This window comes from Panicum virgatum, chromosome 1K, assembly GCF_016808335.1.
Source record: "Panicum virgatum strain AP13 chromosome 1K, P.virgatum_v5, whole genome shotgun sequence".
NCBI classification, from domain to species: Eukaryota; Viridiplantae; Streptophyta; class Magnoliopsida; order Poales; family Poaceae; genus Panicum; species Panicum virgatum.
Window position 1 is genome coordinate 55,964,197 of NC_053136.1, and position 25,509 is coordinate 55,989,705.

The 25,509-nt window shown below is 45.8% G+C and overlaps 4 protein-coding genes across 4 annotated transcripts; 1 reads left to right on the top strand and 3 right to left on the bottom strand.

The window, feature by feature from the left end:
- Positions 1–11,195: 11,195 nt before the first annotated feature.
- Positions 11,196–12,078, bottom strand: LOC120646937 (LOB domain-containing protein 16-like). The gene has a single exon (XM_039923481.1). The coding sequence runs from the start codon at positions 11,966–11,968 to the stop codon at positions 11,351–11,353; it is 618 nt and encodes a 205-aa protein (XP_039779415.1). The 5' UTR covers positions 11,969–12,078; the 3' UTR covers positions 11,196–11,350.
- Positions 12,079–13,307: 1,229 nt separating this feature from the next.
- LOC120646920 lies at positions 13,308–16,168 on the bottom strand. The gene is made up of 5 exons (XM_039923456.1): positions 15,927–16,168; positions 14,722–15,005; positions 14,540–14,629; positions 13,982–14,385; positions 13,308–13,898 (listed from the first exon to the last, which is right to left on the bottom strand). The coding sequence occupies exons 1-5, from the start codon at positions 16,141–16,143 to the stop codon at positions 13,634–13,636; spliced, it is 1,260 nt and encodes a 419-aa protein (XP_039779390.1). The 5' UTR covers positions 16,144–16,168; the 3' UTR covers positions 13,308–13,633.
- A 320-nt stretch (positions 16,169–16,488) lies between these two features.
- Positions 16,489–19,871, bottom strand: LOC120646930 (deoxyhypusine hydroxylase-B). The gene is made up of 7 exons (XM_039923468.1): positions 19,626–19,871; positions 18,447–18,580; positions 18,139–18,365; positions 17,906–18,044; positions 17,134–17,260; positions 16,917–17,035; positions 16,489–16,802 (listed from the first exon to the last, which is right to left on the bottom strand). The coding sequence occupies exons 1-7, from the start codon at positions 19,780–19,782 to the stop codon at positions 16,770–16,772; spliced, it is 936 nt and encodes a 311-aa protein (XP_039779402.1). The 5' UTR covers positions 19,783–19,871; the 3' UTR covers positions 16,489–16,769.
- Positions 19,872–20,025: 154 nt separating this feature from the next.
- LOC120646943 (bet1-like SNARE 1-1) lies at positions 20,026–23,802 on the top strand. The gene is made up of 6 exons (XM_039923494.1): positions 20,026–20,184; positions 20,312–20,359; positions 22,183–22,327; positions 23,053–23,109; positions 23,190–23,249; positions 23,343–23,802. Exons 2-6 carry the CDS (start codon positions 20,346–20,348, stop codon positions 23,430–23,432), a joined length of 366 nt encoding a protein of 121 aa, XP_039779428.1. The 5' UTR covers positions 20,026–20,184; positions 20,312–20,345; the 3' UTR covers positions 23,433–23,802.
- The last annotated feature ends 1,707 nt before the right edge of the window (positions 23,803–25,509 follow it).

A 25,509-nucleotide genomic window follows, 5' to 3' on the forward strand; every position in this document is an offset into this window, starting at 1 on the left:
AAAAGAAAGTAAAGGACTTAACGAAGCCCAGCATGCGGCCCATTCGCACCCCTCTCGGGCCCGCGGGACGATCTCCGCCTCGCTCGAGGGCTCCTATTGAGACCCTCGGCAGCACCCCGCATCTCCGCCTCGCTCGAGGGTAGTGGAACTACCTTCGAGCAAGCAATGCACCTCCGCCTCGCTCGAGGCCACCCCTCGGCATAAGGACAAACGGCACCGCCGCTCAACCGCTTGCCGTGCGGGGGAATTAAAAGCCGACCACTCCTCCACGGCGCCCAGGACAGACGGTGTCAGACCGCCATTCCTCATGATGGCTGCGACCGGAGTCCCATCCGCCGACTTCGATCACTGCTCCGCCATCCCGGACGCTGTGACGACACTGTGGAACCTGCGACACGGGACAAGACACGCTCAGCACAGTCCCCGTTACTATTCTGCCAACTCCGGTTGACCGGACTCCACCTCATCATACGCATGGCCCCAGACCCACCTCCTGCTTGGGAAAGGACCCGGCGATGCCACGTACCCCTCCTCGAGGGATGCTCAGCACACGCAGCTGAAGTCCCGAACCTCCCCCCTCGAGGGGTCCGGGACCTCCACGTGTCTCCCGGACCTCCTAGAGTGCACGCCAGCACTCCGTCCAGGGGGTCCGGGACCGCCGCGTGCCTCGCCACCGCTGGGGCACGCAGGACCCTGACCTGCAGGACCCACGGAACGCCATATCTGGAGGCCCGTACACCCTACAGTGACGACCACGCCGCCTGCAGGGGCTGGCAGGACGCCGGCGCGATCTCCGCAGGACCAAGGACGATATCCAGGATGACTGCCACGCCTGACGCCATGCCCCACAGTGTACTTCCTACAGTGTTCGGTCACTGTACCCCCGCGATTCAGGGGAAAACTACGACTTCCACGCTTCCACTCATGTACACCGCCCCTCCTTGTGACTATAAAAGGAGGAGGTGGGCTTCCTTTAAACGGACGACTGGCGGAACGGACTGTCTGACTCCCTTTTCGGATGCTTCTGGATACCAGCTACCGCGGTCACCTACACTCACGATCATCGCCATACCCGACTCCTCTTCTAGCAGAGACCTGGGAGCTTCCCTCCCTCTCTCGACTCGCTTGTACCCCCTACTACAAGCACTCCGGGTGCAAGATAATACAGTGCCCTCGCACACCCCCTTTGCTGGACGTACGGCCCCGCGGCCGGAACCAGGATAAACCGTGCGTTACTGTGTTGCCTCTTGCATCATCATCTGGGATGAGGAAACACGCATCATTTACTAGTTGGGATCCAGACCCCCCGGGTCGGGACGCCGACACTAATTTAACAGAAGGTTAGACCTTTGAAATAGATCCTAAACTTGAATGCATAAAGAATCCCAAACCATAAGAGATTCAGGACTGCCGTTGTGGTTGGAGCAATTTCAAGGAAAACTTTGCGCCAAATGTAGTAGCTGGCGTTGCATTCAGAAATGATGGTCACTTAGAGCAACTTCAACAGCTTGATTGTCTCCTTTTCCCTTTCCACCTTTTCTCAATATAGAAGATTGATGGTGAAAAATCCTGCTCCAACAGATTGATTTTTCATCTCCCTTTTTCTTTATTTTTTCTCAATTCCCAATAACATCTCCCCAATCTCCAACAGAAAGGGGAGACAGACGCGTCTCTCTTTCCTCGTTTTCCCGTCACCTCCCTGCCTGCCGTCGCCTCCCGCAAGATGTTCCCGTCGTCGCTGCTGTTCCGACGGTCGTCCCCACCTCCTGTTCTGATGACTGCCGACGAGCATGCGCCCTACCAGCAGCCGCCCGAGCCTCCCAAGTGACTGTGAACCTTGGTATTGTGACTGTGAAAACCATGGTAATTGTGAGTATTGTGACTGTGAACCTTAGCCTACAAGCTCGTGAGTTTGCCCAAGGGGAGGGGGAAGGAAGGGAAGAAGATGTTTTGGCCTCTCATGCCATATTTCAATATAATGTTTTGGCGATTGATGACACACACAACACTTGGACTAATGTGATTGTTAAGATGACTATTCTCAGGCTTTTAGGTTCAAGTGATGACAAAGAGAAGAGAGGCGTAGTAAGGCCCGAAGGGCCACCCCTACGGGGGTTCCGCCCTGAAAGCTCTTCGGTCCAAGGGACAAGAATTGAGGCATTTTGCTATCATCGGTTAAACCGACGTAGGGCAAAATGAACTCACCGGTGCAATCACAGAGAAGGTCTGCGGGCTAGGATTTAACACCGGATTAACCGACGTTGAAGAAAATGTATACGTCGGTGCATTGGCAGATGAAGACCGAGGAAATTACATACACCGGTTGAACCGACGATGCATCGGTCAATTGCATCGGTTCAGTTGTCCAGAGAGGTGGTTTTTGGAGGAACGTGAAGAAGTTACAATCACCGGTTAAACCGACGCTAATTTTACATACACCGGTTGATTGCATCGGTTAAACCGGCGATACACCGGTTAATTGCTAACGGCTAGTTTTTCAAGTAGCAGTTTACATACACCGGTTAAACCGATGATGGCTTTTGGGGTACGTCGGTTTAACCGGCGTTACGCAGTTTTCTGGCAGCTTTTCTCCAACGGCTACATTTGCTTGGGCTGCCTATATATACCCCCAAGGCCGGGTCATTTGAAGGCACTGGAGTTCAAGGAAGTATACAAGAGCTAAAGATCATCTCCAACCACCATAGAGCTTCATTGTACATCATATAGGCTTAAGCACACTTGTGAGAGTGCTTAGTGCTTGTAATAGCGATTAGGTCTTGCGAGAGCTCCCTTGAGAGAAGTCTTGCTGCGGCAAGCAACTTGTGATCCGTCGTGTGACCCTCCGTCTTGGTGTGGAGTGGCAACGACACTTTGTGCGGGGGAAGAGGAGGCCCCCTCCTTGGTGGAGAAGCTCCGTAGTGGATTACGGCCGGGTGACCGAGAGAGACGGTGGCGGTGCACGAGACTCGGTGTCTTAGGGGCACTTGCCTTTGCTTGCCGGCATCGCCTTGGTGGCGTAGTGCAAGACGGTGATCGGAAGAGCCTCGGTGTCCCGTGGACGTAGGCGTTTGTGCCGAACCACATTACATGACCGTGTCTACTCGGGAGTTTGCATCCCTCTTGCACTTACCTCTTTACTTACCACATTACGTTTCCGCATTTACTCTATCTTGCGTACCTTTACTTTCCTAGTTAGTTTGATTAGGATTGGCTAGGTTGCAAGTCTTTTAGGGGTAAGTAGAGAGTAGCATAGATAAACCTTAGTCATAACTAGCATGTATAGGACGTGTTAGGTTTATCTTATGCAAGTAGTTTGAGCCCTAGGTTAAAAAGCGATTAGCGACCCTATTCACCCCCTCCCCCTCTAGGGTCGGACACCCCGGTGATCCTTACAATGTGACAATGACGGATTAACCCCACGTGACAGGAGGGGGAAAGAGGAAAGGAAAAAATCAAGCCGCTGGAGTACTTCTCCCTTATAAGTCGAAAGTGGGAAAGGGAATTCCCCTGTATGGTGAGAAAGAGAAAAGAGAAAAATCAAATTGTTGGAGTTGCTCTTAACAATACCATAATATGATAGCAGTCCTGGACTCCTGGTTGTGGACAGCAACAAAAGAAGTTACTTTGATGACAAGGCATGAACTACCGAGCAGGCCTACATCAACCTAACTGAATGGAGTCTCTCCATTATCTACTAAAAGGTCAAAAGTACAACACCTACTGAATGGAGCCTCATATAAATTATGAGCTTTCAGGTTCATCGAAAGCCAAGAACTGATCCTCGAGAGCAAAGAGGGAAATGGTGAAATTATTATTTGCTTTAGTTGAAGGACAGCTTGTACTCCAAGTTTAAGTTGAATGGAAAGAAACACTTGGAAGTGATTCTGAAATCAAATGGCATATCTCAAAAAGGAAATGATGCAGCGCATGATCACCGATTACTCGATGGAAAAATTATTCCGACTTTTATGATCATAAATAATTAGTGTAGAAATTTATATATAAAAAGGTGCAGCATCAGGATGGCAAAAAATCGGCACTTGACATAACAAGTAGATAACTCATGTGTCATCCTTGATGTTGGACATACAAGCGACAGGAACATGAGCCATATTTGAGACATAAGATCAGAAATTACCATTTACCAAGATGCAAATCACTAAATCATAGCAGAGATGTGCTATCACTTACACAATTACACTGCCCAGATACTAAATCGCAGTACCAATGTGATCCAATTTCACTGAAAACAGGAATATCTGCAGCACAAAAACAGTTGATATAATACTATAAAACAGTTTCTTTTGGCATATTATCTCCTTCCACTAACCAGCTTTTTTAACAAAAAAACAGCGACAGACAATGGTCAATTATTAAATATTGATTCATGACATAAATAGACATCTTTAGATTGACAGCAAAAAGGTCTCATTTTTCTTAGTGTTTTTCCTCAGTTATAACAGAAAAACAAACCGCAATTAGAAGTATAACAATTTAGAAAGGTATCTCCTAACTAACTCACATGAGTCCTATTTTTTTTCAAGTCAATACAAAATAAAAAACAGTGGACCCCGACGACTAGCACGAAAATTAAGAAAGGTTCTCTCTTACGGCCTGTTCGGCTCCAGCCAGCCAATGGTGCTGCTTTCGAGCAGGAGGCGGTGGCTCTTTTCCCGGATGTGTGACGTGCCGCAGCGCGCACCGCCAGCCAGCGCTGACAACCAACCAGCCAGCCGAATAGGGCACTAGACTGGAACTAATATGATATTAGCTCGTATTTCTGCCATCTCTACAAAATAAAAAAAATATTTATGCGCCTACTCCTACATCTAGTAATGGGGATCAGTTCTATTGAGAACTAGAAGAACAATGCAAAAAGGAAAAAAGAAAAGTGGAATCATCAATCAATAAACCATAGCAGCAGAATGGGCACCAATACAGTGCAGAGCCCAATTCATGTTTTGCACTGTTTGAAACTGGATCACGGAGGCAAATCAAACCACAGCGTGCACACAAACACAATCACGCTTAATCACTTGCCCGAATTGACCAAAGACAGTTGAATCAGAAAAACCATGTTTCCATAAACCCCCTAGTGTCGAGCATTTCGCAAAAATCACCCTGTATTGATTACATGGCCGCAACGGCTCTTCTCCGTCACCGGCGGGCGGCAGCTTCGCCTCTCGCCCGTCCACCCACCTTTTGTCCCAAAAGAAGCACCATTCCATTTCGAACTACATGTCCGTCTCAAGAGTCCAGCAGCAGCAGCCAGCAGCAGGTCTCCGCTATTCTGCTCTGCTACCATGGTAAGGACAACCAGCCTGAAGCACTCGATTCGCACATCGGAGCAGCTAAGCTCTTGGGCCACAATGCCATTGCTTTGCCAACATTTGTCTCCGGTCTCCTCAGCTTTCGGCGGCGACAGACGGCAGGCTAAGAAGCTCCTGCCATACGAACTGCCTTTGAATGGCACACGCAAGTGAATGGATACTTTACTTTCAACAGTGCAAAGCAAGGATAAGCTGATGACAGTAGGGAAGCTTCCGTTCAGAGAATAAGCTGATGACATGCACCTGACAATTTGCACATTCAGGCAATGAGGCAGCTCCAGTGTTGATCCTATCACAAGGCCCTGGTGTCTCTGCAAACAGTTGGTTATATTAAGAGCTGCAGTACTGCCCATCTGTGCTCCAGTAAGGGCCGGAATCTAGAGAAAAATGCAGGCTGATTTTGGGAAGTCTCTGATTGTAAAAGGCTCTCTGATTGGTTGCCATCACGGAAGATGTCTGTGCTTCAGAGAACTTTACTTTGATTCTCTTATCTGGATCGTGTTCTTGATCTCATTTTTATTTTTTTCTCCTTCTAATAAAAATTACGGCAAATCTCTTGCCATTCTCTTCAAAAAAAAACAAACAAGAGTGCATAGAGCTTTATCCTGAAAATAAGTCCTAAACTTGAATGGACATAGAAATCATGTAAGTAAAGACCTCCCAAACCATAAGATATTCAGGACCATCGTTGGGGTTGGAGCAATTGCAAAGAGGAAAACTTTGCACCAAATGTAGCAGCTGTTGTGGGCTTCAGAAAATGATGGTCACTTGACACTATGACAGTACCAGAATGTGTTAGGTCCTGGTTGTGGACATCAACAGAGGAAGTTGCTTTGATGACATGACATAAACAACCAAGCAGACGCACACCAACCTAACAAGTGTTTGCTATGTACTATATGTACTATGTAGTGTATGATGGGAGTAGCTTTGAGCCTTTTGATTATGGCAGGAACGGTGGTCACGGGCACTGAGGCATGTCAGTATGTTTAGTAATTCCAAAATATGAGAGCAAGGGACTGATTACGCAATGCAGATGGACGGGGGGGGGGGGGGGGGTGGAATTCAGAGATCGGTCACCGTAGCTGTAAAGTGAGTACCAATATCGTGACCAAGCCTAATTATGTTTGTATCCACATAGAAGGCAAACTAAGATGATTTCTCTCCATCTATTACAATGTTAATTTTTGCATCGTCTGAAACTGGATGATGGAGTCAAATCAAAGTATACGACCGTACATAAAACCACGCTGGATCAACAAACCGAAATGGTCAAAGAGCGCAAATCAAATCAGAGTTGTACTCGAGTTTCAGCGCACCAAATCAGAGAGGCTTTAGAATCCAGAATTCCAGATACCTGAAGGGCAGCAGATCGAACAGAGCAGGAGCGACGGATGATGCATTCCGGTGCACTAAAACCACCGTGTGTTCCAAGTGTCTCGCGTCAGTTTTGCTGTGTGTGCTCGTTCTCCGTCGAGCTCCTGTCCTCGCCGCCGGCGTACATCGCCGGGATGAGGTCTGACAGGATATGCTGATGACAGTAGGTAAGCTTCGGTTTAGAGAATAAGCTGATGACAAGCACCTGACAGTCGGCGTTAGTTGCCCAGTGAAAGTGAAAAAAGTACTCAGGTAATGAGGCAGCTGTGAAATTATAGATTCAGAGCATGAATGTGCAATACCAAGAGACATGTCAAATCAGTCTGGTATTTGCACACTCAGGTAATGACTAATGAGCCAGCTGCAGCGTTGATCCCAACACATGGACCTTGTGTCTCTGTCAAACAGGCATCCAATGACACCATTTTCAAAATTTCCGCTAAGCATTTTTGTTGTCTGGCCTAAGATTTTGAACCTGCATACTCCTTTCAGCCATCCACTTAGTTATATTAAGAGCTTCAGTACTACCCATCCGTGCTTCAGTGCCGGAATCTACAGAAAAGTGCAGCGAAATATTTGGAAGAGTTATCTGTGTCCTCAAAAACAGAAGCCTAGAGCCCTAGACGAACACAAAGCCAACTGAATGGTGCCTCTCCAGAATCAAATAAAAAGCCAACAAAAAGCATCTAAATGATCTGTCAGGAAATTATGAGCCTTCAGGTTCATAGATAGACAAGAACTAATGTTCGACAGCAAAGATGGAAATGGTGAAATCACGATGTACTTTAATTGAAGGATCTTGTACTCAAATGCTTCAATCAACCAACCGTTCAGGAGGTTGGCCATCTGAGAAGAATGGGAAGAAACACCTTATCACTTGTGACTTGTCCTTGATGTTGATGAGGTTCATCAGGCATTGGAAGTGCTACTGAAATTAGATTGAACACCTCAAAGGAAAATATGAAAGGTTGATAATTGATCACTCAATGAAAACTTATTCAGACATTAATCATGGGCATAAACTATTGTCACCAGAACCTCCGAAAATTGTTTAGTAGCATCAAAAGGGCCCAATGGCTGACAGTTGAAACAATGAGCAGATAACATTGTTTCATCACTCCTGTGTTTCAGTACTTTCCTCTAAAGCAAATATATAACCTGCATCCTCTAAAACAAAGTAGCATTTTTTGGAAATAGACTAAGCAGCAGTATCTCCTTTTTTATTTTTTTTAATGAAAATCAGCCGCCCGGCCAAGCCAAACACGCTCTTCGTTTGGAGAATAACAAAAAACACAAAGCTCTTGAACTGAAATGACGGAGAGGCTCCACTGGCACAAATTCCGAGGCATCTGTTCACCATCCGGTACCAAAATGCATCCCCTAGCTTGTGTTCTTTGCTTTTCAAGCTTTATCCTGTGTGGAACAAGTGCTATTATGGTGATCACACTTGTTATTGGAAACCAAAGTTTTGCATAGTTTGACTCCTCCATTACAAACCATGTAGCAAAGAGCCAAAGACATCACCTTCTTTTGTTCTAAAGCAGCTGCATGCACAAAACAAAAACACCAGTTTTGCTTTCCATTACGTGCTTTTTATGCATGGGGATCAGTGCTAAATTATGTTGGTTGATTAGTGGGGTCTAATCACTCTCAAGTGCCATAATAAGCCCGCCATTCATTTGTGTGCTCAGCTTTGTTTGACCGATGACCACCAGCTTCTTGACCAGCTCAATCCAAATGAACACTTGTGGATATAAAACTTACAAGACACAAAGGGCCAAAGCACACAAAAACAATGAAGGTGCGTTCAGCTTTATGAGACAGCCCCATCTAAACTTGTGGGGTCTGTTTCTCAGGTCATTTGATCTGCAATAGTAAACCTTATGCAAAGAAGGAGATGCGAAACACAAACTTTTGAGGAGAGAGTTCATTAAACAAGCTTATGAAGTATGGATGGATCGGATGAGTAGCTTGTTATCTTGAGACTGTGATAAGAACAAACTTGACACGCTCTTAGGGACGCCTAATGACTGGCTAGCATCCTAGGCTACCTAACCATGTGTAGATGCTGTTATACTAATCCACATTAATCACGCGTTAAATCTACGGCTTTGCATCGATCGATAAAGAGGGTGGATCACAAAAGTCACTGACCTATCCTCGTTGTTAAATCAGCTACACAATCGTCGTGTTCAAGCAGATATATAGCTCAAGATTTAATTTGAGGCTCTAGCTTGCTTGCTTAATTTGCATGCAGCAGCTTTAGAACATCTGAACAGTTAGCTGTTCTTCGGCGTCAGGAGCCTTGTCTATTATAATAGCTGTAAAAAATGATTTAGTAGATGTTAGTATAGCTTCTGATAAACACATTAGCCTTCCCTTTTGTAATGGATTCAGTGAGAACACGCATGTCTGAATGAAATTGTAGAGTTCCAAGATACTAACCCTATAAACCTACTGCAGTGGTAAGTACTGTCCCTGTCCTTTATCTGATGGCTGAAGTAAAGAAACGCCGATGTATTTGGCTTGTCTACCTCAATTATCGCAATATGTGATTAACATTATTGGGTTATCAAACCTTCTCACGGCTAGTGTGTTCATCAGTTTGGTAGAAGAAAAAGTCTATCCAGTCTTTTGGAGTGCCAGAGTCCTTTTCCTTCTCTGCAATATATACCCACTAGCTTGTACTGCTAGCTTGAGGAAATAAATTACTGCTTACTGTACTAGTAACTTGGTCAATCGTCCAATCACAGTCAACCCTGCCAAGAAATTAACCATTGGGATCAGTGACCTATCTAGCTTTCACGCCGTGTTTCTGTTTCTGTGCATACGTAAAAGGTCAACGATTATGCACGTAAAACATACTCCTCCGGTTGTAGGAAGCAAAAGTAAACGGTGCTTGTGGCTCAGGAGTTCAGACCTGTCCTTGATCAAGGGGACAGTCACCCTGCAGGGCATGGAAAACTAGGATTAGCAGCAGCAGCCTATGAATGCATACAAGTCATTTTAGGGTCTCTAGAGAGAAAGAACTTGCATTGGTGCCAACTCGGGCTAGGCATTCGGGAGGAACCGATCGATCGGTTCGGTTTCTCGATTCTCACAAAAGTTCGGTTCCTAAGAAATGAGAACCGATCGGTTCTTTTTGTAAACAAGAACCGACCAAATTCGGTTTCGGGTAGTTCGGTTTGGTTCCGGTTAGAACCGAGAAAATCGAACAACCCACAACAGTCACAGACGCAGAGAAGAAAAAAAAATCGCCGCCGCCGCCATGTCCTCCCAGACCGCCGCGCCGACGCCACCTTGCTTGCAGGAGACCGCCGCGCCGCCGCCTTGGGGCCTTGCCTCGCCTGCAGGAGACTACAGGGGACTACCGCACCGCTGCCGCCTGGCCTGCCGGGGAGAGCACGTCTGGTAGCGCGCCGTGGGCCTCCTGTGGTGCGCCGTGGGCGTGGTGCAGCTGCAGCCTGCAGGGGACCTCCGGTGGTGCGGCAGACGGCGGACGAAGACGAAGCTCGAGGACGCGTCTCCGGCGACGACCAACTCCGAGGGCGGCGGCAGGGGGCGAGGGTGGGGCGAGGGCCAGGGCGGGAGCGAGGAAGGCCAACGGCGGGGCGGGGCCGACGGCGACAGCTGGGGCCGGGCGCAGGGTCGGGGGCGGCGGCCGGGGCTGGGCGCTCGCTGGGGGGCTGGGGCGGAGCTAGGGATTGGGTGGGGGGATTTGGGTGGGCGGCGGGGAAGGGGAAGGGGCTGGGGGATGGCCGGGTGCCCGGGTCGGGTGGGGTGGCTGGGTAGTGTAGGGTTTTGTTTGGGCCGGGCCAACTAGGGTTGATGGGCTGAATGTATAATGGACCGGTTCCTCGGTTAACCGGCTTGAGAATCGAACCGAACCGAGTATTTTGGTTCCTGAGAACCTAGAATCGATTAGGAACCGAACTTCTCGGTTTCGGTTCGGTTCGGTTCTCGGTTTTTGGTGCCCAGGGCGAGTGCCAACTCAAAGCTGCGTGCAATAACTCTTAGCTTGCTTGGACCTTTTTTTTAAAAAAATATTGCCTCCACTTTTGATACTGCAGCTTTTAGTGGCAGTTTAGTACACCCCGGTATCCAGTGTTCACTAAAGAACGGCTTCTATATAAGTTGTGACAGTATATTTCTTGATGGCTTGCATGGGAGCATCGAATCAGCGCTTTCTGTGCATCGCATCAATAAGCCAGGAAAACATTAGTTCCATGTCTCACGCATGAAGACACGAATGAATGTTGGCACAAAACTTGGAGGCGAGGCTGTTTTAATTTTCAGGACCAGAGCAAATACTGCTAGTAGCACTGAAGTTCAGAGTACAGTTTTGACTGCATGGATCATCTGCTGATGACTAAATAAAGTTTCTTATTTAGACAGGTCGACTATTATTGCTAGTAATCATCAAAAGCATGCAGCCATGCAGGCTCTCCCACTACATACAGCATATGATTTCTACCAGTACTCACTATAAGATCAGAATCAGAACACTGATAATAATTTAAAAGAAAAGGAGTTCACTAGGAGTAGTACAAGTTAATTTCCTTTCTTTGCCCCCCGAATTCTAGCTCGCACTTGCGTTAGCGAAGTGTGATAGATGACATGGCTCCAAAATGCATGATATGCTCCTACAGGGAGTAGTTGGGGCTCCTCATCATCATGGTCTGCGCCAGGTACTGGAGGTCGCCGGCGTCCGCCTTGGCGGCGCAATGCTGCGCGGCGACGACGTCGTCCCTGAAGCAGCCGCCTGAGGGGTCCGGCATGAAGCAGTCGTCGAGGGGTCCGCCGGGCTTCCTGATGCTGCTGGCGTGGTCGGCCGGCCACTGGTGGTGGTGGTGGTGGCTGAGCGGCGGCGAGTGCGCGGCGGCGCCGCACGCGAGCTGCGCCTTGGCCTGCATGAGCTGGGCTTGCAGGATGGCGACCTGCTGCTGGAGCGCGAAGATCTGGGCGACGCATCCGTAGACGGGGTCGCGGAGCCTGGCCTGCGCCTCGTAGGTGATGGTGACGACGGCCTCGCAGCGGTCGGCGACGGGGAGGTGGGAGAGCAGCTTGGAGGCGTTGCTGGCGCCGAAGACCTTGTGGATGGCGGCGAAGCGCGCGGCGCCCTGGTCGGTGCTGAAGTAGGGCGCGAACACGCACTCGGGCACGCAGCGCCGGCGCAGGAACTTGCAGGCCCCGCACGGCGACCCGGCCCCCGTGGCGGCGGCGGCAGCTCCTCCAGTACTAGCAGCAGTGGCTCCGGCCATGGCGATCGATCACTCAATATTCACCAGCAGTAGTAGCTAGCTGGCTAGGACGCGCAACCTGTATGGCTGTATGGTAGTGGTGGTGGTGGTGGACTAGCGGTGCAACTCGGGAGGAGATGGATTGGATTTATAGGAAGAAGAAGAGGAGGGGAATGAAGGGGTGGACATGTAGGGCTGGTTGTCTGGTTCGAAGGGAGCAAACGTGTTAATGATGTGCCTGTGTTGAAGAAAATTAAGGAGCCCGCCCCACAAGCACTTGGCCTTGGCTTTGGCTTTGCTATCAGATCAGTGTGTCCGTGGATGGATGGACGGGAGGTTGAAGGAAGGAATGGAGGAGGTGCACGATGTGATAGTTAAAAAATTGCAGGTGATTGTGCACGTACGACGTACTACAGTAGTGCGTGATTGTTCCCGGCGGCATAAGGAAATGATTTCGCGCCGAACGGCCGCACTCGTCTCGTGCATGACTGCTACTGCTAGCAGCTAGATGTGCTGACTCGTCAGGTCGCCCACCTGCCCGCCGCTCCCATCCTCTGGATTCTTCCTCTCACACTCCTCTCCTTGCATTGGTGTGCTACTACTAGTAGTACTATATCTTAATTAGCAGTAGTCTAATTAATCAAATAATCTGAAGACGACGCCCTTGCCAATTGATTTGTTTTGATCATTGCTTGCGGGCCTTGCACCTTGCTTGCTTAATCGTCGCCTTTGACTACTAGTTCCTACCTCTTCTTCACCTTCTCGTCTCATCTCATTTTGGCCTCTTCTTCTACTCCGCACATACTACACTCCTTGTGTTTCAGTTCAGTCTGCTTGCCTCTGCCTCTTCAAAACAACTTCTCCGGGTTCCCCTCGTCTCGTTTTCTGCATGCTCGTCACTAGTTTCAGTGGTTTCTCTCGCCAGGCAGTTACTGCTACTGTTTCAGTTCTGGGACACTGGTCAAGAAAACCAACCAATTCCATTTACATGTGGCAACTGAAAAACTGCTGGCGCTAGCTTTGGAGGTTTCTTTCTTCACCGACAGCGCATTGCCGCCTCAACTGTCACTGCACCGTTTCTCCTCACAAAGGGAACCAGACCAACCTCTGGAATCGAAGGAGTGAACAGGCACACAGCCTACCAAACCCTACTTATATTCAAACACGGGACAGCTTATCTTACCAATATCACACGTTTACAAGCACAGACGCATTTGTCAACAGTCAATCAAGCTTGCAGTTACGAGGAGACGACGCAAACAATCAAGCGATATGACCCTGCTGCTGAATGAGATTGCAAAGAATCACCCACACGTGCACATGGTTGCCATCAACAACGCAACTCATGGGGATGCACCCGGATCAACACAACAGCTTTCACATTCAGTCACAACAGCTCACAAACCAGATGAGAATGAGATCATGAGAATGGACATGTCAACTCATATACCAAAAACAAAGTACAAGGCCGCAAGCTTGTCACTGAAGCAAAGGAACTCTCGCGTCATCACCGTATTCATCACACACTCTACACCGAAATCCACGGAGCCAACGGATGAGGGGATGGCCGTCCTTGTTGAATTCAGTCCCATCAGATAATGTTACAGTTTTCTGCAGGCCAAACATTAGATTGTGCACGCCGCTAGGCCACAGAGGAGCAGGATCAGAAAGCATCAGCCTCCCGACTTAGCCGAGCCACTGTGTCGCCCGCCGCTCGCCGCCACCGCCAACAGCATGACGGATGCTGATCTTCTCGTGGGAGTACTTCTCCTGGAGGTACTCGAAGGCATTCACGTCAAGCTTCCCGCTCACCGACTTGCCCTGCTTCCGTCGGATCTGCTGCTCTTTGATTGAGTTCCACAACTTCACGATCGCATCCCTCTGCTGCAGTGTGAACCGGTTCACGTTGTCGTAAGCATGCTTCGCGAAGATGTCAATGGTAGTTTGCGTCCTGGCAAGCAAGGTATGATATAAAACAATATAAAAACAAGCCCAAAGCATATGGATGGTGCATTTTTTTTCCAGATAACTCACCATGGAATTCTGTAACGCCGAGCAGCTATTTCTAGACATTTCAGAAGGGCCTCCTGCTGTGACCTCAGAACTCTCTTTGAATCATCCGCATCCGCTTTACTGTTCAGAGCTGCAACTTCCTTCTCTCGAGCTCTCTCAGACTTCTTTGGCTTGTTTGCAAGGAGATCATCTAAACCAAAAGGATCAGACGATTCTTCTCCTGACCCTGAGGCTGCAGCATATGTGCTATCATCTGGCAGAGAGTTGGATGCTGCAGTTGGAACACTATCACCTGCTTTATTCTCTGTCGTCATGTCAGTTTTGCTTGCAGCTGCAAGAGCTGCGGCTTCATCATTGTCATCATCCACCGTCGCCACTGGCAGAGCTGAGATGGCATCTTTGATCTTTCCAACAGCCTTGGAGAACTACACAATAAAAGCAGATAAGTACCCCCTGGTTTATGTACAGGGTAATGAAATATGTGGCTAGTCTGACTGCATATCTAAAGCATCAGCCACATATAACTATAGTACTTAGATTGACAAGATAAGCAACATGTGTGTTCAGAAAAATACTGACCACAAAACTGTCATCAGTGAAAAGATCATTGGCCACCACTGCATGCAGCACCCATATATCGAATTGATTTTTCTGCTGTTGGCTGAATAACTGCACATTGATCGCAGTTTGTAAGTGCATCACGTACTGACTTCACATAACTGGACAACTATTTGTTTTAATAATAACAGTGGAAACTTCACCTCTGTCACACCCTGAGCAGCACTGAATAGTGCGTGGTAATCTGCTCGTACAGAAGGTTCATTGCATGCTCCTGGGGAAGACATTGAAGCTTCTAGTATGGCAAAGAAGTGGTTGATTGTCCCAGGCTTGACACTTCCAGCTTCAATAAGCTGCAGAGCTAATTTTGATGCCTTGCTGAATTTAGAAGGTTTCCCTATGTGCGAAGTTATCTTCTGCATAGCCTCAAGTATTTGCGTTTCTGAAGCATCAACAGTTGTTCTGAACCGAAGACGTTTCTCGGGAACTGCGGGGAAACATGAAAAGGGGTTTGCTTATTTGTTCTTACAACAGGAAGTTGGTGAGAAGAGACCATACAGAGTTATGGACATTTCATATAACAATGCAGCAACAGAAAATAAGTACAGGGTTCATAATCTTTGAGCAGGTGAGATGTCACTACTTTTTTATTCCTTGTGCATAAATCTGCCACTGGCACAGTGCAATGAAAATATGTTCAGTACCAAATGGAAACCGCGAAGCCTACTTCGTGGGGGAATGCATCACTAATAGGTGCCTTCTTGCAAGTAACAGAACAAAAACTCAATGAGCAGAAGCTGGTATTGGTAACAACAGAATTCACGAAGGGACCTCTGCTTAAGCTAATAAGGTTACAAATTCCTACAATTGTCCTGAACATTCTGGCTGACTGCATCTGTAACTCCAGCATACATATTCTTGTTCTAAAAAGTGAGAAGAAGCTGCTATTATCCTGGCGCAAAAGCAAAACTACAAGGAGGTTGTCACGATTATAGTCTTACATGGGACCTAGGGTAGTAGCCAGGACTAAGCAATTCTGCCTGCCTTAGTAACCAGTCTAGAGCCACCTATCCAAATATCACCCCCTTTACCCTCACACTGAGCTCATACTGGGCGATCGGTACTGGGAGTACTCCAATCCCGACCTGAAATCTCATCCTCTGTGTGGTCAAGCTCGCAAATCAACCTACGCAGCAAGCGATTCAGGCCTCCTACAGGCCGGTTGCCGCTCAATTCTAATGTTCTAACTCCAGCTGAGGTCACCCCAACTCAAAGGTACCCAACCCAAATAAACGACTATGGGCGGCTTCCAATTCCAATTCAAACAACGGGAGGAGCAGCAGAAGCGGCAGCATGTTCCCGGTTGGAAAGCACAAGAGGTTATGGGGTAGAGCTCCTGAGATCTCACCATGGGCTTCGGGCGCGGCAGCCGCGGGGGCGGGAGCGGGAGAGGTAGTAGTGTCGGAGGAGGAGGGCTTGCTCCGCTTGAGGGAGCTCTTCAGCGCGGGCTTCGGCGGCGGCGGCAGCGGCAGCGCCGGAGGAGGAGGGGGCGCGAGGGAGGCCGCGCCGCCGGGCGGGGCGGCGGCGGGCGGAGGAAGGCCTTCGAAGAGGTCGTCGGGGGACATGACGGTGGTGGTTTGGTGGGCTTCGGAGGAGCCAGACACACGAGAAGAAGGGGAAGAAGAAGAGCAGAGACCAGGCTGCAGCGGTGCAGCCCACGGGCTGTCGACCACCGGACTACGGGCCTGGATTTTTGCTTCTCTTGATCTTTTATTTTTTTATTATCATTTCCAAATTTCCGTTCGAAAGAAAGTTGTTCCATCAATTTTGTGTTCATTTGAATTAAAAATGATTCTAGGTACACGAATTTTTATCAGTAAAATAAAGTTTTGTCCTAGGTATATGATATTTCTTTTAAGCTACTATCGTCGGTAATATAAAGTACCTAGCAGGAGCTAGTACAAACCATTGGAAGAAAAAAGATGCAAACTGCCCATTTTCATAAGTTTCTATAGAAGTATAGATTACATGGTCTTTGTTTCCTTCTCTCTTCAGCCGCTCAATATTTCAGCCTCCATATCGCCATTGACAAAAAAAGAAACTATCAGGATACAGTCATCAAAGCCCATGGAAATATAACTGGTGCAGTCACGTTAACCAAGGTTTCAGTCGCTTCAACGAGTGATCATCGATGGACAGGAGCCTGGGCGCTCGCAGCTCGAACGAGTAACACCGACAACGGAGAGGACTCCTACTGCACATGAGGAGTCTGAAGGAAGAGAAACTGCATGGAAAGTGAACATTGGATTAAATTCACTGGAAAGATTCGGTTCAAAAAAAAAATCACAGGAAAGATTTTACGTGACAGATAGTTCTTTGTGGCGATCTAGGCATGTACCTCAAAGGACTTTCCCGATCTCTCATACTCGAGCATACTGAGAGCTACTTCACAGCTCTGTGAGACTATGGGTTCAGGATCCTTCGCAAACTCCTCCAAAAGTGCAATGCTTTCTTGATCTACAACACAACAAACCACAATCTCAGGTAACTATACAATGTCTATGCATGGACTGGAGTTGGTAGATGGCATTATGCCAAAACTTGCAGTTAATTACCTGCGATTGAACCAAGGGCTTCAGCAGCTTCATGCCTGACCATTGGGTGCTCACAGACATCCTTCAGGACTGCGGAAAGTGCATCTGAAGCGGCTTTATTTTGCAGCTGACCTAACACATAAGCAACCTGCAGAAGTATACAGAGAAAAAGGCATTACATTGGATAAAACCAAAGGCATTGAAATGACAAGATAAAAAAAACTACTTAATTCTTACAAGGAATATGATATTATGACCTCAGTAAATCAGGCAAACTGTACACTAGATCTGAAGCAGTTTCACAACACCAATCCTAGTATCCTACCCTGATATCTTTCCAGAAAAGGGAAAAAAACAGACTTCCAGTCCATTGCTAAATAAAAATAGCAGAAAATTTTCATGACGATCTTAGTGACAATAGATTGAGAAATTGTAACTGGATGTTGTCATTTTGTCCTTTCTAACGCAATAAAGGTGCAACTGACAACCCAGTTGACATTATACATACATAGAAAAACTAAGTTGCAAGGTCTGTCCTCAACTCCATCTCAATTGATTATGCTGATCATGCTAAAATTCACATTTTCAAGTGTAAATGACAAATAATAAGCTAGACTATCAGAACCTTGAAACACAAGTCATGGACTAACAAACAAATTCCTTTTAGAATTCAGAAATAATTTTGATTTTTGATTAAAAAAATGAAACAATTCGAAGGATACTTTCTGTGTTGCCTGATTCATTGGTTGTAGAAAAGATATGCAAACTAGGACTAGCTAAATTTCAAGGAAACCTCATGCCGTAGAAGAGCACTTTTGACGCCCAGAGCTGCAACAATAGCAGAAACAGCAGCATCTCCACCGTCATTCCTAAGTGCAAAAAGCGCTGCATAACGTCCGTACATGCTTTCTTGCTCATTAAGGAGAAGATCCCTGAAAATTTTCCATGATGTTGACAGTGGAAAGGTTATGTACATAAAATACAATTGACACATGTAAGAACGCCTTGAAAGTTGAAAAGGAATACCTTAATTGGTCTACTGAAAGTCCATGTTTTGCAGGCAGTGCTGGATCAACCGAAAGATAGGGTGAAGTGGTCGTACTCTCAGCCCCATTAACTTTCTTCTGCTCTTCTATCCGTCTTAGTGCCAGCTCACAAGTTTCTTGTACCTCCACAGCAGGATCAGCTGTTAAACTTTCCTCCAACAGGGGAACGCTCTTTTCCACGCCAATAGCCCCAAGAGCTTCGGCAGCCTAATCAATAAACATATACAATTGCTCAACATGGGCACCCAATCACCATAAGCAGAATGTAACTTCGAATTCCGTGACTACCTCATGGCGTACAATTGGATGTAGAGAAAGATCTTTGAGAACTGCCACTAATGCGGGAATAGCCTCAGCATCCTGCATCTGCCCTAGTGCAAATGCAGCTTCATGGGCCAGCAAGTTAGAAGGATCCCTTGCAGCTGAACATTGTAGAAATATGTCAGGTTCTCTTAATCCCTATCCTTTGATCTCTCAAACACTAAATTGCAAAAAATCTGAAACTAAATAGCTAATAGTGCAGCAGTGGGCGGATGCAAATCAGGCCCTTAATGTGCTTTCACTTCTCGGAAGAGCAAAGAAGTGCCACTCGCCTAGTACAGTTTTCTTTTTTCAGTACTTGTCTAAGAAAAAATTGATAGACATTAGGATCTAGCAGACATTGTCTATAATGATCGCTGTTGACAGCAGACTAAGTAAACAACAAAATCTCAGTACTATGCACATCAATGAGGAAGAAAGCCGTGACTATCAGAAGTTTCAGGAAATTAAATGTACTACATGGAAATAACAATTAAATAGGCTCACACAATGAAACAATACCAAAATTTGGGATAAGGACTCTACACTCTACATAACAAATATATCAGATGTCATACTTTTACCAAGTCCTACATAACGCTAGGTGGTAAGTGCTAAATTATTTTACAGAATTTATGGATATAATATATATACACCCCACATCATAGGTGGCAGCTGACATTTTACTTAGTGAAACTCAGCCTAAACCTAAAACTAGTGTTATATAATATAATATTAGTATTGGACAACTAATGATAGCACGCAGTGAGCTAGTGCAGCCTGTGTAGATCAGTTTGATGGATAATGCAAAGAATCTATCTGAAGATCAAATCGTTGTAGTATCATCATTCATCAGTTCATCACCTCAGCACTATTAGAGACCGTGAGGAAACTGAAATTTGGAGCTAAACCGGAGAAGTGCCTAGGACCAATAGTGCTGCAATCAAGGCACATATTAGTGAATTACTACTTACAACACACCATGTATCTACTCAATTAGTTCGGGAATGCACTAGGGACTAAAAATCTGCTGCTGAAACTAATCCACAAGCTGCCAAAGCTTTCAAACCCTCGCGCAGTGGAGCCTAAAGCCCGCCACTACCCGCCGACACCGACTACCAAAGCTTTGAGGAGTAGCAGAGATGAGGCAGTGGAGCGAGGTGAGACCTTGGAGGAGGGCGCGGCGCGGGGCGTCCCCGCGGAGGTTGCGGAGGGAGAAGAGCGCCCGGAAGCGCTCGGCGATGGGCTGCTCCGCGTCCAGCAGCCGCTCGCAGAGGAACCGCTCCATCTCCGCGGAGGGCTCGAACGCGGAGGAGACCGCCATCTCACGCCGGCGATTCCGGGCGATTCACGCGGCGAGGCGGTCGGTCATTGGCGGCGGCGGCGGCAAGAGAAAGAGGAGGAGCAGGAATTGCGTGGAGTCGACGCCGGCCGTCCGATCGAAGCACCCCACGTCACCTCCCCTCTCGAGATGCTGCCACCTATGCTCATGGCCGACAGGGACCTATCACTACCGGCTCCTGTCACTGGTAGTGGGTCCCCGTGTCTATGACCAAGGATCCAGACCCACACGGCAGTTGCAGGCTACATGCAAATCTCACGTCGGCCAAGCGGTGTTGGGTGTTCCTCCCTAATTCTTCCTCCCCTTCCTTCGCGGCTTCGCTTCCGTTTCTCGCAGCGAGGCGAATCCCAAATCCGCGCCGATCCAACGCGAATCAACCGAGAGGTGAGCTCCCTGGATTTCCCCCGCGGATCCCCCGCAGCCGCACACCCATATTGTCCTCCATTTTTCGCGCTTTTGGGGCACTCTTCGGCGATTCGTTTCTGATAGGTTTGGGGCTTGATTCCTGCAGGCAAGGGGACACGATTCGAATCGAGACGAGCGCCATGAACCCGAGAGGGTAAGTTTCCCCGCTTATTTATTGGTTTGAGCTTTGGATTTTGTGAGATGCTATTCGGATTTAGGGTCCACGGGCGCGAGCGATTTGCTAGGAGAAACCAATGTGGCTGTCTCACCGTAGGGATCAAGTGCTGTAGGGTAGATCGGCACGTGATTAGTGCGATAAGTACACTGCGTTTGTTAGGGATTGAGATGAGTGATTAGTTGTGTGGTGTAGTTACCTCCCATTTTGATAATTCAGTTATTATTGTTGTTTCTTAGTTATGGTTGAGGAATTCCCACCAAAGACTAATTGATTCTCATATAAGATAGTTTCATTTCCCCAGCTCTGTCATATTTTTCTGAGTGCTCTGCGCATATCATCAACGACAAGTTGTCATCTTAAAGTTATCTGTACAGATGATCGAGGTTCATGAATACAGGTTTATTTATATGAAACGGATGTTGATTTTCACATGATTATTGACTTGCTGTGCTTATCTATCCCAACAGACCAATGTATTTGTAACTTCGACTCTAAGACTAATATTCTGAAGCTAATGATTTCTTTGTTTATCCCTGCTGATATTTCTCTGCCATGACAGCTTGAAACTTTGCTACAAGCTTAAGTGGTTGTGGACTGTGGTAGTGGGTGTACTACTGTACTGAGTAGATAATGATATCCTGCCAGTCTTGTGGGGAAGTAAAAATAGTTCAAATCATACATTGTTTTAGAAATGATTATAAGGTGGTAAAAGTACTAGGTGTCATTTTAGACTCTCACTGTGTCATGGTCATAACTCTTTCTGTTGGAATTTCTCTCTGCCCCTCTCTATCTCTATTCCAAGCTTACTCAGCTTCTCAATTGTGCATAATCTTTACAAATAATCCACGATAGGAAGGGAATGAAAAGGATCTGTTGGAGCAATATAGCTAAATTGCAATGCTGAAACTTTGGTCTTCGGTTTGTGGATTAAGTTTGTTGTGGCAGCTAGTGAGCATTGTTTTTGTTTGATGAGTTGCACAGATATATTCATGTTCACATGAGCATCAGTTTCCAGATCATTTAGTAATGGCTGGTGGCTAGCTGACTACATTGTTGCATAGGGCCAATACAAACTTCTTTACGCCATTGCCTATTTCTTATTCTGCTTCATTTTCCTCATTTTGTCACTAGTTTATAGTAGTTTTATGTTGCAATAAAATATTTCAGCAGACAATGGTTTGACTTATTTTGTGGTATGGGCCTAGAGAAATGTTGTTTCTTGGTTCGTATCAAAGTATGCAAGTACCTCGTGTCCAATTTATGGGTCAGATATGTTTTATAACTACATTGTGATATTGATCATTTTTAGCTGAGCTGACCTTTGTCAAAGTTAGAGATAGAATTCAAAAGTATGGACCCTATAGGGAAGCGTATATGTTTCTCTCAGTTTATATGTAACTTATAGTTTGAATTATTTCAACATATTTCATCAGCTACTTCATCAAATGGTAAGCATTAGGCTTTGTTTCCTTATTCCTAGATTTGATACATGTACCTAGGTGATCATGTGCTCATAATCTTTGAATTTGTGAACTTGAAAACTCAGAAATGTTAGTTCCTTCTTCAACATATTTCTTAATCTTTTCATGCTAGTAATAATGCGCGATTCCATTTTTATCTGTACATCCTATGTTAAATGTTCCTTTGTGACAAGATGAAATTCCATTTGGGAATTTTAATTTGAATGTGCTGATATGCATATTCTGAACCTCCTGTTTGACTTTACAAATTATGTTTGCGTCTATGACTAATCAATTCTGTATCAACTCTTATATCACTATTTTCTGCACCTTTTGCAGCTACCGTAGCAACAGAACTTCTCTCTTCGATGGCATTGAGGAAGGTGGAATCCGAGCAACATCCTATTCTTCCCATGAGATAGATGAACATGAAAATGATCGAGCTATTGATGGACTGCAGGATCGTGTCAGCATTCTTAAGCGGGTACTGTGCCCCTTAATCCTAATGTTCTAATTCCATTGATTTTGTGTGAAGGAACAATCTTTGCAATTCACTTATATTTCATGCACCAGTTCATGGTGTGTTGCATAGATAAGATCTTAAAATATGTATCTTAAGACTATTTAGTATTATATTAAATTGGTCCCTTTCTGGACTGAAACTTTGGTAGATAGTGGTGTAGATATGGGACTACTCATGAGTCATGTCACGCTGTCAACCATGTGCCTCCCTGGACCATTTTGTTTTGAAATATTGGAAAGCAGTTCAGCATAACTTTCGTGCATTAGTTTTATACTTCAATTTACCAAGAAGGAATCTGACTAACTGATGGTCCTTGCAATGATATTAGTGGCTGCATTAGTGCTATCTGGATATTTGATTGGCCCTCTGATATTCATAATTGTGTTGTAATCATGGTCTTCTCTCTCTGAATGTTGCTTATATAATATCGGAGTGGACATGCCCAACATTAGAAGCTACATATGTTTAATATCTGTGCCGCTCCAAATGAACAAATAGGATGAATAGCTGTGTCTTTATGGTGATTTGCTCAAATCTGTGAATTTCTAGCATCCCTTCCATTGACTATGTTGAACTTGTTTTGGTTACTCCTGCTTCAAGAATCTTTTCTGCATTTGTCAATCTCTGGATAGGTCTGTAGACAATTATAATCTGTTGGGTATTGAAGTTCGTTTACCTGCTTGTAGCTGTCAGGTGACATCCATGAGGAGGTGGAGACTCATAACAGAATGCTAGACCGCATGGTATTTGCATTTATCCTTTTTTTCGCCTGTAAGATCTTAATCTACCTATGCCTACTCCCTTACCATCATGCCTGATTCAGGGGAATGATATGGATACATCAAGGGGTTTTCTCTCAGGAACTGTGGACAAATTCAAGATGGTAAGCATCATTGGAAACAAATAATATGTTGCCCATCTGGCCCTTGTATAGTATTATAAGATGATGATTCATGTCTAAAGGAACATGATACAGGTGTTTGAGACCAAATCAAGTCGGAGGATGGGAACCCTGGTGGCATCATTCGTTGCTCTTTTTCTGCTGGTTTACTACTTGACCAGGTAGAAGCATCCCCGAGGAAACCTATGTTGGCTGGTGTGTTGAAGAACATGCTGGAAATTGATATGTACCGGTCGACTTACGATGCAGTATATTATACCCTTGGGAACTCACTTTTTTGAATGCAAAGTACGTTGATCCTGGTGTTGCGAATTGTATAACGATCACAGCGTGTTGGATGGACTCTTTGCACTGCTGCTGTAACTGAAGAAACTGGATTCACCTTTGTTGTCTGTTCCTCTGTTATCATGCTGTGCGTGGTACAAGCAGTGCACCCACCTGTAATGTTTACCAAGATGTATCCAGTTGGTTGCCTTGTAGCTGGACTTGTTTATTTAATAATAGTTGTATAGAACGAAGCTTGTTTGAGGACCTGTGAGGTCGACACGTGTTGCCCGGCAACTGGCAAAACAAATCCAGATCCAAGGAATAACAATATATATAATGCTGTTGCAACTGGTATAATAGTGTGGTTAGGAGCATTATAAATTTGTTGAGGACTTAAGGTCAGCGTGTGATTAAGCATAGGAATCGTGACAACTAACGCAATGATCAAGGACGCAATTATTGGGGGCAGCAAGATGCTCTATTCTTGGTGCGGGGAAGGGAACAAGCACCAGACACCTGTAACTAGCTTAGATAATTGCACCAGCTAGCCGGTCCTAATCACATGTATGCCTATCCACGCCTCGTATTTCTATACTAATAACCTTGCTAACTGCACTAGCTCCATTTTGATTCCTAAGTAGTATTGGCTTTTTCGCTCTTGTCCTCACGGGCAACATAACATTATGGTGTGTGCAGTGTTCTCCAACGTAACGTCCTCTGGTGGTTGGTTTTCATTTGTACTCCTGTTTTGGTTTAGTACTCCACATTTCAAGTCTATGGCACTGGGTACGCCCTTTACTCCACATTTCAAGTCTGTGCTAGCAGCTGGGCTAGTGCTAGAGCACGAAAGCTGTGTGTTCTAGCGTTGCTGCAACAAGTTCAGTTCGTATTAGGTACGGTGTAGTAGTAAGCTGTGTGTTCTGTTATATATATATATATATATATATATATATATATATATATATATATATATATATTATTTAGCGTACCAATCACTTTGGTTTGGGCTAGGTTAGATGTGTCATGCTGCCCACCACCCCATCAGTGTTTGACAAAGCTTAGGTTATCCATCTCTGGGAGATGTGCCACTAACTTAAGTATATTATTAGTGGGCAATGCTTTATTAAAAAAACAGCTTAGTTTAATTGGTTGCAGTTAGCTTTTGTTTGGTTCCTTTAGTTTTCTTCTTTAGAGTGGAGGCATGACCGGATCATCTTTAATTTATTTGCATTGCATTGGGTACGACGTGCCTTTAATTTGTTGTACTTGGCAAATGCCATGCCACATTTGCATTGCTGTCATGAACCACGCAAGATCGAGAGTCATCACGCACAGGTCCTCGATCGCTCTAAACTTGGATCAGGTTCATGCATGCATATGCATCTGAAGATTATATTCTCACGCGGCACCCAGATGCAAATTCGAGTGATGTATATTCTCACGCGGCACCCATGCATCTGAAAAGCCAGCGAGGATACAAAATTTCGTAAAGAAAGTTATAAATAAATCACTAGCTATATATTACATTGTCAGCCGAAGGATCCTGTATATATACTTTAAGTATATATGTATATATAATATGAGTATTATTACTCCCTCCGTTCCAAAATATAGGTCGTTTTGATTTTTCTAGATTCATATATTTTGTTATGTATCTAGACATATGTTATATCTAGGTGCATAACAAATACTATGAATCTAAAAAAATCAAAACGACCTACATTTTGGAACGGAGGGAGTAGTAATTATCTGCCTAGCTAGTTAAGGTTGCCAAATGTAGGGCTGCCAAGCTAGGCTTATATTATTATCAGTTAATCTGACGAAAGGTGCTAGCTATGTACGGGAATCTTGGGTCACAAAGTTTCTTAATCTTGACACTAAACGACGTACGTATGCTTCAGGTGCATCATCCTGTTGTTTTTGTATATAGAGATCTAGCATAAAAAGCATACATATATATAGTTTATTTGTACTT

Excerpts from the sequence above, each read along its gene's own strand:
- LOC120646937 (XM_039923481.1), bottom strand. The coding sequence starts at position 11,968 with ATGGCCGGAGCCACTGCTGCTAGTACTGGAGGAGCTGCCGCCGCCGCC.
- LOC120646920 (XM_039923456.1), bottom strand. The coding sequence starts at position 16,143 with ATGTCCCCCGACGACCTCTTCGAAGGCCTTCCTCCGCCCGCCGCCGCC. Across the intron at positions 14,630-14,721 it reads CTGCTCAGGGTGTGACAGAG|TTATTCAGCCAACAGCAGAA; the intron begins GTGAAGTTTCCA and ends ATCAATGTGCAG. Across the intron at positions 14,386-14,539 it reads TCACTGATGACAGTTTTGTG|TTCTCCAAGGCTGTTGGAAA; the intron begins GTCAGTATTTTT and ends TTTATTGTGTAG.
- LOC120646930 (XM_039923468.1), bottom strand. The coding sequence starts at position 19,782 with ATGGCGGTCTCCTCCGCGTTCGAGCCCTCCGCGGAGATGGAGCGGTTC. Across the intron at positions 18,581-19,625 it reads GCGCCGCGCCCTCCTCCAAG|CTGCAAGGGATCCTTCTAAC; the intron begins GTCTCACCTCGC and ends TACAATGTTCAG. Across the intron at positions 16,803-16,916 it reads GATCGGGAAAGTCCTTTGAG|TTTCTCTTCCTTCAGACTCC; the intron begins GTACATGCCTAG and ends CTTTCCATGCAG.
- LOC120646943 (XM_039923494.1), top strand. Across the intron at positions 22,328-23,052 it reads GTGTCAGCATTCTTAAGCGG|CTGTCAGGTGACATCCATGA; the intron begins GTACTGTGCCCC and ends ACCTGCTTGTAG. Across the intron at positions 23,250-23,342 it reads CTGTGGACAAATTCAAGATG|GTGTTTGAGACCAAATCAAG; the intron begins GTAAGCATCATT and ends AACATGATACAG.